The sequence below is a fragment of the Cyprinodon variegatus genome, unplaced genomic scaffold (genome assembly GCF_000732505.1).
Source record: "Cyprinodon variegatus isolate N-32 unplaced genomic scaffold, C_variegatus-1.0 Scaffold96, whole genome shotgun sequence".
NCBI classification, from domain to species: Eukaryota; Metazoa; Chordata; class Actinopteri; order Cyprinodontiformes; family Cyprinodontidae; genus Cyprinodon; species Cyprinodon variegatus.
This window is the reverse complement of record NW_015150549.1, coordinates 1260126-1272113: the sequence shown is the minus strand read 5'-3', so window position 1 is coordinate 1272113 and position 11988 is coordinate 1260126. Positions and strand designations below refer to the sequence as shown.

Genomic DNA, 11988 nt, shown 5'->3' with positions numbered 1-11988 from the left:
ACTTCTTTCTGTTAATGTATTGTAAATCCCTGAATTGTCCCACAATGGGGAAATTCACTCTCTGCATTTTACCCATCCTCCTGTTGATCTTTCCCATAAATTACATTTTACAACTATTACAGGTGCTGGGAGAAAATCTGAAGGACTGTGGAGTTACTGAATAGGAAGTAAGCCAAATTAAAAGCCATACATAAACATCTATTTATCAGTATTTTATTCATCTTCATCACTGAAATCAGATACATCAAAAAACATACATTGGAACCCAGTGTTTTGCTGAAATCTTACCTTGCTCCATTTAACACATTTCACAGGGAAACATCACACATCTATAACTACACAGAGGTATAAAGTACATATGAGTAAATATACTTTAGTATCTTTTTGTTTTGTTTTAGTAGTTATCATATTGTTATCCCAAAATAAAAACATCTCCCTATCTTGAAAACAACATAAAAGATGAGGCATAGAAAGCCTCATTATATAGCTCATCACAAATACACTCAACAGACCATAAAACTTCTTTATTTTGTCTTTTCTTATTTTATACTGAACTAGTAGAATGCCCTAAAATAAAGCAGAATCTTTCCGTCGAACACTGAAATATAATGAATTTGCAATTTACATATATGTATATATTTATAAAGCGATAAGTATACATTATCGTTGAAGAAAATAGAGCAATGCATGTTCATAAATACACAGGAGGTTCATGGTTGAATCTAAAAATGAAAAGATGACAGATAAACCTAAGACAGTTCTCTGTGGCACTTGAACAAACTGAAGTGTGTTGTATTGATAATGCAGCATAATGTTAACAAAAGCTTATTTTTGTTCAGTTATTTTGTGCACTCCATGACGAAAGCAGCACAAAATGTGATAACCTGAAATTAGATTTTTTTTTTTTTAAACACAAAACAAATAAATCAGGAATGAAACGTGTAGCGTAGTTTGTTGGCTGCACCATGTGTCGCCTTCAATGGCTGCATCCTGCTTGGCAGTCAGCACTAAGGCAAGAATTGAACAAAAATGAAATAAAGCAGAGAAGAAATATGTCTCACATACACAGGAAAACAAAAAAAACATTTCAGTACAGACACACAGAGAAACACTGCTTAATTAAGGTGAAAGGTTTTAGGTGACAGATTACTTTTTTGTCTATATTGGTATCCTGCATTAAAATAAGTATCTCCACAAACATCAATCTGTTCCTTTAATTATTAAACCTGAAATGATCCAGGTGGTCCCACAGAGACAAGTGATGTTTAAAGCTAACACTGGCTGCAGTTTCTGTGCTGACTGGCAGCCAGTCTCATATGAAAACAATACAACTTAATTGGATCATAGTTTCCTAAATTCCTACCATTTTCTAAAAAAAAAATAAAATAAAATAAAAATACGTCCTCAAATCTATCCCAAACCCATAAACACATCTAGTGTAAGTCCTCAAGATAAAACCCTGGACTACAGTATCCTCAACACCTATTTGTCCCCCCTGTCCCTAAGAAGGACATGAATAAATGCATCTTTTTCTGCAGTAAGATACTCTGAGATATTAAAAAAGGAACACAAATAGAGGCTTTTATGGGAACATTTATTCAGGTGAAAACAAATCCCATTGTAAGAATTTTCTTTTTTTTAATTACCAGTGCCCCACTTATTGGACCTCTATTTTTATTATTTTTTTTGAATGAGTTTAATGCACCTTAATCTTTTTATTATTATTATTATTAATATACTTAGTTTTTACTTCATTATTCCCCGTTTTTTTTGGGTAAACTTGTCATATAAGCATTCAAACTATTGCTGTTAGAGCCTCCAGCCAGCAGGGGTCCCCCAAGAGCCACTTGCATTTTCAGTTTAAATCTCTAAAGTTGTTTTCTAGTAGGTTTTCTTTTTTTAAATGATCCAACGTTAAATTCCTTAAATTGAATTTAAAACTGCATCTGTAGAAATAATTTAAATGTCCTAAAAACAAAGCTGACGGACATCTTTAATTTAAAATTTAAACTTGGCTCCACCTTTACCCTGAAGAATCTCCATTAAAAGACTGCAACTGCAATTGGGCAAATGAGACAATTTGCTTAAAGCTTTAGCCTTATGAAACATTTTATTCAACGCACAATTTAGCCAATAAATAATCAAACTGAAAGACTAATTAACTGATTAACTCTAAAATCTGTGGATGATATGCACAATATGTAAAAGATTCAGACCCAAAGCTTCTTCCTGATAGGAAAGCAATCAGCAGAATTTCTGGTAAAAGGACAATAACAACTTTTTAAAGGAAGCATTAATAAAAAAGAAAAAATACATTAATGTTTAAATGCATGGCAGGTGTGTCAGCAGGTATATTTCTATACCTGCCAAGACAATCAATGAACTGTCCTAGCAGTAGCAACAGCGTTCTTGTTATAACGGTTGATATAATTGTTGCATATTTCCCGCCGGTATTCTGATTTTTTTTTTTTAATGATGAGCTGTAAATCTTGGGCTTGGAAGGCCTCCCTGCCATCACCCTAATGTTTTGCTTACTATTCAGATTCCTTATTAGATTCTAGTTTCGACTTTGACCAGGCCCCTGAAAAATGTAAATATAACTTTCAGACAGAGGAACCATGATAGAAAATAAAAATATGAATTCAAATCTAACTTCTCCACTAGTGTGAACAACTAGGGACTTTATTGTAGAACAACATCGCTGCCAGACTAATCTTCACCATGTTTTCTATCAGAGCAATAATAAAAAGCTTAAAATATTAACTGCAATTAAAATAAAAACGTTTACTAGAATAGTAAGGAGGGTATAAATCCAAAACAAAATAACATCTCAGAGCTGACTGAACTGCAACAAAAAGTGCACTTTTTTAAGGCTTTTTTGAGGGGATCCTGACCAGGGGTGGTAACAAATATAAAGATATATAGATATAAGCTTCCAACTTGGAGAAAATTAGCTGTTATGAAGAGATTTAACTCCATACGATAACTTCTCCCAACTATCCCTCAGATCTGAGTGTCATATTTGCTACTGGTGGTCTCCTCTCACAATTTAACACTTTACTGCAAATTACTAAAATATCAGAGCTAACATGTCCAGGTAAACTTTAAACTGCTCTGTGATGGATGGTTGTAAATCCATTTAAAATAATTCATCAGAACTGTGTCAAGTATTTTAAGTATATATCTATATGTAATATTATATATCATTAATATATTATATGTTATTAAAGATCATAATTAGGGGTAGTTTGAGGCAGTGGTTCTCAGCGTGACAGAAACAACAAATATATTACCTAAAAAGGTCATTTTTGGGCAACAAAATCTCCCCAGAACATATCTGAACCCTGACATTTTAGTAGTCTTGACGCTGGTAGCCACCAGTGCCGTCGAAAGCCCCATCGCTGTTGGGCTGGCCCCCTCCGCCGCTTGGACTCTCCAAGTCGTCCCCTCCAAAAGACGTGTAGGGCGCTCCAGCTGCATCCTGGCTGGGATCGGTGTAGTCCTGGGAGAAGAGGGCAGAGTCGGCCCCTAGCTTGTATCTCTGAAAGGCGAGGAATGACTGGGCCGCCTTTGGGTACAAAGAGGGTGGAAGTGATAGAAAACGTGCAGGGGGCGTAGTTGTGGAGCGAGGAGGCAGAGTTGCAAAGCAGTGGTGTTACAGCAGAGGTTTTTCATAGAGATGAAAAAAAGCGAGAAGAAAACATTGATTAGTTTGCCATAAATCGTTAGGTGCTCATTAGACATTTGAGAGGGCCATTCAGTCAAACAGAGCAGCTCACATCTGAAGGCAGCGAGGAAAAAAGTTATTTTTGCATTGCTGAGCTTTTTAAAGAGACAAACAACCTCAACCTTATATCAGTATACCCTCCAAAAACAAACAAACAGTGTCTCTGAGTGTTAAGAAACAGATGAGGAGATCCATTGTGAAGCAAAACAATCCATAAATATCCAATAATTATTAAATCAAATTGTTACAGCCACCTAAATCAAGCTAACCCTGCAAACAACTCCTCAAACTATTAAACCTACAACTGTTTACATCTGAACAATTCTAAAATAGTAAAACCAAGCAAGGCTGGCTATGCATAAGCACACAAGATATCTTAACACTGCTGAAAGATCTAGAAATAAGTAACATTTTCTTAAAATAAGTGTACTTCCCCTTTACTTAAGTAGATAAGAGGATTTTCCAATGGAATGAGTATTTTAACTCTTAAAATAAGATAATCAGATAATATGCACTTAAAATAAGACAATGCAATTGTTTTTTTTCCTTATTTTTAATGTAAATGGTCTAGTTCTATTGGCAAAGTGTCTCACTTACCACCTTAATTCAAGACAAATGCACTTTTTTTTTTTTTTTAGAAAAACTGACGTTAATTTCTATTTTTTTGCAGTGTAGATTCAGTGTGCAGCATTTAGTATCCAACACTTCCAAACATGAAAACCATATAGATGTATTTTAGAGGGCAGTATATTGTGAAGTGCAGGAAATTGATGCATAGTTTTCACTTCTTGCTCCAGAAAAACCAATCAAGTAATTCATGCCTTTACATTTACCTGCACCTAAATAGTTTGCATATCTCACAGTTAAAAACTGTAAACCAACACTGGTGTGTGACTTAATGTTTTTCCACTTATTCTCTTTAGCAAAACACAATTTCCTACATTTTCCAAATATTTTGTCATACTAACATTTAATTCCTTCATTTTTTTGTTATTTATACATTATTTTTACCCATTGATATGGAATTTCTCTTAAATAATTTCTTTAAATTATGCAACTAGCTTGAAGGCAACATGAAGTCACTTCAAGTTTACTTTTGTCCCTTAACCCTTTATATTTTGTTCCATTGTTCTGTTTACTATTATGGTCCAGTGTGCCCTTTGCAATAAAGGTTAGGATTTAGCTTGTTCAATGGATGACATAGGAGTTATTGTTTTGCTCTTTACAGGTATTGTCAGTATGAAGGGGGAATCTCTTTTTTTCATAAAGCGACATCATGTTGCAGCAAAAAACACTTAAATAAGCACAGTACAAATAAGCCCAGCTTACGTCTAAAAATCTAGAACTTGATTTTTTTTTGCCATTATTCTTTGCAAAACAGCTTAAATACAGAAAGCTTTGGTGGAAAATATAGTGAATATAATTATTCAGACTCTTATAAGGTTTAGGTTCTCTTCTTTGTTTGGAAGTGTAGCATTGTAGCTCTAGCTGTACTGTAAGTTTAAGTTTGTCCAGCTCAAAGATGAACGTCCATGCAAGGTTAAGGCTTAATAAAGCTCTTTTTCTTAACATGTTTGTAGGAGTGTTTTTGTTGGCAAAGGTTTGAGAACCTCTGGTCTAATAAACTTCAGAGGCTTTCATTGGAAAATCTAGATTTCTACTGTGATTATACCACAGGTGAGCTCTGTTAGCCAATGACTAACAGCTTCAGAAGATAATTTTTCCAATTGGATTTTTTTTATGATGGCTTTTATGTATGTCTTAGAAGAAAAAATAAAAATCATGTATTACACTTCACAATAATGCATTACTTCTATGTTTGTTTAACACAAAAGATAGACCAAAGCTTTAGGTTGTATAAAAATGGCAACTCTGAAGAGTATGAATAGCTCTACAAAGGCACTGGAAGAAAATGAAGATGTTGACAGAACTTTAATATTGCTAAACTATGAAAAAAGGGATCTGAGGAGAATACATCTGCTTTTCAAAAACACTAAAAAATGCAGATCTGTAGATTCGCCTGAGGAAATAAAGCGCAACACACCAAAGGTTCCTTGATCAATTAATCATGCTGTATTGCTTATTCAACCCTGAAGTCCTGCAATTGAAACCTTAAAGAAACTCCACCAACGCTGCAATGTGTTTCCTAAACCTCTTAGCTCTTTCATCAAAGAAAGGAGAAAGAGGCTGAATATTAGTCTTTGATTAAAAGGACACAAGAGATAAGACCACATTTCTAAGGATATATAAAATACAGCAGTTGCATCAATAAAACTGAGAAATGTTAATCTTTGCATCAAATTATAACATATTCAGGTTAATCGTGTTAATAGCTAGAAGACATAGATGCCTAGAAGTTGTGACAGCACTTGTTTAGGGGCTCCAGGTTTTGGGGTAGCTGTGCTTTATTTAACTTTAGTAAGAAACAGGTACCTGATGAAGGAAAATAAGCCAAAATGCATGCAAACGCATATTTTATTTTTATTTTTCAGAAATCTTAGATCTAGTAGGACATTCAACAAGGCCATTGTTTTTAAAGTTGGAAAAAATTTAATGTACAATCCTGAAATAAATTATTCTATCATTAATCACTGAAATAATGTCAGTGTCAGTATTACTAATAGAAAGAGCTGTCATGCTGCTAGAGTACAGCTTCACTCACTTCCAGCAGTAGATTGGTGACCTGGTGCCCCTAAAGAAGTTCAGCCACTAAGAAGTAACCGGAGGGGGGGTGTGACCGGCTGCAGAGGGTTATGGTAGCAGATATGAAAGATAGAACAGAGTCAGACAAAAGGTTGATGTGGCTGAGGGGGGAACAGTTTGATGTACTCCTCTTCAAATGATATATTCTTTAATTTCTCCATAGAGAATAGAGTCTGAGCACCCTGTTGGAAAGAGAGCCAGAGTCTAATAAGATCATATATACGCAAACATGGCAAACAGATCAATTCTATAGATTATATATATATAAGAAGAGGAAGCTAATGGCTGGTAAATATCTGTAAAGAGTTAAAAGAATTTAGCCTTTTACAGCAGTGTTTTATTTTCACACTAAAATAAAACCCAACTCTAAATTTAAGAACATTCAGTGAGATGGAAACAAAAATATTTTAAGAAAAGAATTTAAACAGCTATCCAAAATAGTTTTTTTTACTTTTAACTTTTAGTTTAATCTGATTGCTTTCTATTCCCCACATATGCAACCATGATGTGTCACTAATTTGTCTAATCCATTCTTCAAAATAAAAGCATGTAAATGATCTCAGGTTAAAGGTTTGATTTTCTAAAGTTTTCTGTAAAATATACTACTACAAGTATAATACTACAAGATCACTTTATTTTAAGGCTTTCACCACATCTTAACCATGGAAGCCAACAAATGTGTTACTTCTGCATGAGCTCTGTTGCTTAACATTCCTCAGTATCCTAGAAGCTTTGAAAAATAGACGCCCTTCGGCAACTTTGGTGACATGATGCATTGTTTGTTTTGTGGACTAATTAAAGCAATCAGACACCCTTACCCAGGTGAAGATTGAGAAAAAGGAAAAGGTGATAGCTGCCCGGGCAGCGTCACCTCCCTCTCTCAGGGGGTTATCCTCCTGCTTGGTCCTCTGCCACTGGTTGGCCAAAAAGCAGAAACCCACAAACCACATGAACGACCAAAATGCTGTAAAGGGGGAGAAAAGATCGTTAGAATTTGAATATCGATCAAATGTTCAGGATCACAGCAGCTGATTTACCTGGTTTAGTTACCGTAATACAGTAATCTTAACAAGAACAGATTTTAGTTCTCTTGATGTACAAGTCCCTTAGACTAATTTGATTTGTTAAGTTCTTTCTTTTTTGTACTCTTTTGGAGAATGTTTTTAAAAAAAAACAGTGTTTTATTCTTTTTTTGTTTTTATAGAGCAAAAGTAGGCATCCCTATCAGATCAGATTTCCAGCTGCTTTATCCAACTACCTTGGAAACGTACAGTGACAAAGAGAAGAGAATGTATACGCTGAAAAAATGGAAAAGATAATATTGTCTGTTATAGGAACTACCTCATTAAAAGCCACGAGGCTTGACAACCTTGTCCTGTTCACCAGTCACGCTGCAGCAGAGAGTAGCTATAATATATGACCTATATGGAAGTTATTTATATCACTTATGAACTGAAAGTCTTAATCTTTATGTTTGCATTAGAGATTGCTATTCTATAGTTACATAGTGATGGGTTTGCATATGGGGAGGCAGACATCTTTTGCACTACGGCAGCTCAGAGCGGACAAAGTAGTGATCCCCCTTAAGCTAGAACGGGACTGCGGCAAGTTAGGCCTATATACAAACTTACACAGTTTGTATATACAATAAAAATACTATTTATAAAATTAGACCTATACTGGCCATGACCGGCAACCATCCGGTTATTGTGAAAAGGACCAATTTCTAGCACCGGTTGTTGTTCTTTTTGTTTTTTGTATTTCTGAGACAGGCATTTTTCTTCTGCCCTCAGCCCGTGTTTGTTTTGGTCAGAGTGCCCGAAACAGGTACGAATCACCCGGACAACAGAGGTAAGGGGAGATAGCTTTCCTGAACTCAGAGGGGAATCAGTGTGAGAGCAGTGGAAGAGAGAGAGAGCTCCATAACAGGGATGAGCTGGACAGCTCTGTATCCAAGGAACCACAGTGGCAGTTTTGGAAGAGAGCTGAGGAGATCAGCGGCAGCTTGGAGAGGCCTGCCGGGAAACTTTACTGTTGGCCCAGAAGAGGGCACAAGGATTAGTCATGAATTGACTAATGCATACTTGTCAATGTACTTGAGGCAACAGTATTAAAGGATTTATGGATTTGATGCTGTGATCTAATGTAAATAAACCTCATCATCACTTGACAACATAGGTAAAGCGGACCATGACGTCCTCTATATTCTTGGAGGGAAGAGGCGGTGTGGAGGGGCGGTTCATGACACTGCTGTCTGACCATTAGATGTTGCTGAAAATTACGCATTGTTGCTTCAGCAAATCCCCTTAACATCCTCCACCGCTTTTTTTTGTGCTCACAGTTTAAAATCAAAAGCTGAATAAAAGATGTTCACAGTTTTTAAATAATGTGTAACTATGATCCACAACAATATATACATCAAAGAAGGCACTTTTTTTTTAAATGATCAAAAATGTATTCATTAAAGAAATTAAGGCTTTCGTTAAATGTAATAACTCACAGAAATGTAAGGGTGAAATGAAATACAATGCATTTGTTCTAATGTAAATTCAATGCAAAACTCAATTCAGTTCAGAGATAATTTCTTAATTTCAAAGGTAGATTCAATTAAAGAGGGCATTATTAATGTCCTAAAGGCCAAAGATGACAGTATCAACACCAGTGTTTCCTTTTTTAAATAACATTTTGAATTTTCAATGTTTGACTTTAAGATGTTTGAATTTTGAGTCTTTAGTCTTTCAGCTTTTTAATTTGCAATGCAAACTCTCACATTCGTTGACAATGCAAGGTTTCACTGATTTAGCTCCATAGTTTTAGTATCATGCAAACATAATTTGAAACACTAGGCTTATAAACCTGAAGCAGAAGAAGATAGTTCTGCTGTTGCTGCCTGCAGACGATGAGAAGCTAACGGATGCTAAAAGTCCCGAAGTGGGGGTTGTAGCTGAGAATCTAAGGCTGTTGAAAACTTCAGCCTTATGAAAAAATCTTGCGCTTAACCAGATGCTTCCTCGGATTTTAAGTATTCCTGCTGCTGGCCGTACACTTAATTAGTAATGTAGTGAATGTAGTCTAAAACTTATTTTGGAAAGTGGAGTCCTATTAGACATGCTTGCTTTGTTTACTGTGGCAGCAGCTTTGGATGTCATCAAGGTCGTTTGCGCGTGAGGATGTGTTCATGTCCGTCATTGAAAATCAATCACTACTCCACTCCCTTTGTGATACAATGATGCCTTTGGGTACCAAAACATGTTTGGTTTTACATTATTAGGTACTGGTAGTACTGACGGAATTCGCTTTGTACCAAGACAAGTAAAGAATTTCCCTATTAATGATGCATTTAACTCCTAACAACTTCATAACATCATTTTAGATATAGACTTTATGAATCAGATTACTTCTGAAAACATGTAGTCTGCGATATATATGTGTTTTTATTTAGGTTTATCAGAGTAAAGGGACTGAATACAAATCCACATCTTTTATATTCCATTTCCCTCCACTTCACAGGTGTGAAAGTCTTTGTGGCAGTCTATGGCATGAAATCCTCATGAATACATTTAATTTTGGGACTGCAAAATGTTCAAAGGATATTACTTGTTCTGGCAAGTCACTATAGTTGGATAGAAATAGGGAAAGAATACGAGTGGGTTTACCTGAAACTCCAACATCAGCCAGGACAGCCTTCTTTCTATCTTTAACGCTGCTGATCTGAGGAAAGTAGACATCCAGTGCCAGAAAGGCAACACAGCAGAGAAAAGCCATGGAGCCCATAAACACGCCATAGTTACAGGCATTTTGGTTGCGGTTAAAGATGCAGAACTCTTCCACTTCATTTGGGCGATTGATGTAGCCTTCGTTGGCGATACAGCCGAATATAACGATGGAGAAGAGCTGAAGAGGAGAAAACGAGACATTTTTCAGAAAATAAAAATCTCCAAGAGACTTACATGAAAACATTTTTAGCAAAAGCCAAAAAGTCATTGATTTGAAACATGTGGCTCCAGAGCAGTATGTAGCTAATTAGACCATCATCAGCAGGCCAAAATGATGAATAGGGATTTTGTACCGTTTAAAAAAAACCAAAACTAGTCATAACAGTTTTCTGCGTTTTTACGCAGTGTCTACCTTCAAATTCTATTAGAGACATTAAGAGTTTTTTTTTTCTTTATTATCTATCATTTCATATGGAACTTTCTCTTTCATTCTAAAACTTTAATAAAACAACATAACAGCTGGACCTTCCAGAATTTAGATGCTCTGACTTTAAAAGGTGAAGTAGATTTCTGGGTTCTTATGGTGTTTTTTATAGGGCAGAGGGAAAAATGGCTCTCCGAATTGTGAAGGTCGCCATTCCCTGCACCAGGCAAATGGGACAGTTATCAGGTTTTACTAAAGGGATTTTTCTTATCAACTTAAAAGTTTGCTTACTCCGGAGTACAACAAAGAGGACATTTAACAAGCAACAGTCTTTTTAAATATATCAGAAACAAAAAAAAACAAGAAAATCAATTCAATCTGTTGTTTTCCATAGAAAGACATCATTCTATTAATAATTTAATCTGACTGTGTTGTATTCTGATTAGTTGGAATTGAACTGCTTATAATTAGATTTAAACTTGAATCAGAATACATTAGAAGAAACATCATTGGGACTGAACAGTAATACATGTAGGCCTGAGTGGATGCTACAAAGATACAAACTGACTGTACAGTAAGTTGGGCTTATATCACTGTATCAACCTAATAAGAGAATGTAATTACGTTTACTTACAGCCCATTTTATATGATAAAAACACCTATAACACTGAGCACATTTAGCATAAGTGATATTATATAAATACACTTCTTGATTTCTATATATGGAAGGGATTGACAGAGTGTGTGTGGTTATTGTGGCATTCCTTCCACACATGGATAAAAACACAATGAAATACTTTATTTATTACTATCACTCTTTATTTAAATATTTATAGATTATCCCTCTCATAACTGTGTTGACATTTATATGAGTGAAGTGTGTTTTTAATTTAGACTCTGCTTTTTACCTAGCCTTTTTACATGTACAGTACCTGTTTCATCTCTAAAAGGTATTCAAACATCTAACAGAAGGGCATACTTATTGATGTCCGGGATCTTAGTGACTAAGATAATGGCACATGGATCAATACATGAGCACAGCTCAGAGGGGTATTGGCAAAAATACCAGAGGTGCCAAACAACAACTCCTGGTAGATAGAACAGTCGCTCAAGACTGCAGAACTCAAAACACTAACCTAAGCATCGCCTGGATTGATTGCAAGAAAGCCTACCACTCAATGCCACATACTTTGATTGTTGAATGCTTGGAGCTATACAACATCAACTTGGATACTTGGACAGGTCTCCATCAAATGTGGCATATACCAAGGAGACGCACAGTCCCCACTGCTGATCTGCATAGGTCTGAACCCCCTCAGCAAAATAATCAACAAAACTAGCTACGGATACCGACTCAGGAACGGAGCCACCATCAGTCACCGCCTCTAAATGGATGACATCAAGCTGTAGGCTAAGAA

The 11988-nt window shown here is 35.7% G+C and overlaps 1 protein-coding gene across 2 annotated transcripts in view; it reads right to left on the bottom strand.

The window, feature by feature from the left end:
- Positions 1 to 1744: 1744 nt before the first annotated feature.
- syngr1 (synaptogyrin 1) overlaps positions 1745 to 11988 on the bottom strand; it is a 32608-nt gene continuing 22364 nt past the window's right edge. Inside the window, exons 2-4 of one of the 2 annotated variants that reach the window (XM_015374062.1) lie at positions 10087 to 10324; positions 7249 to 7394; positions 1745 to 3568 (exon numbers count right to left, since the gene is read on the bottom strand). In XM_015374062.1, the coding sequence (XP_015229548.1) occupies positions 3353 to 3568; positions 7249 to 7394; positions 10087 to 10324 (600 nt within the window). In that variant the 3' untranslated portion in view covers positions 1745 to 3352. Of the gene's footprint in view, positions 3569 to 6389; positions 6613 to 7248; positions 7395 to 10086; positions 10325 to 11988 lie in introns of those variants that run through there. The other variant, XM_015374063.1, reaches the window with a different exon arrangement.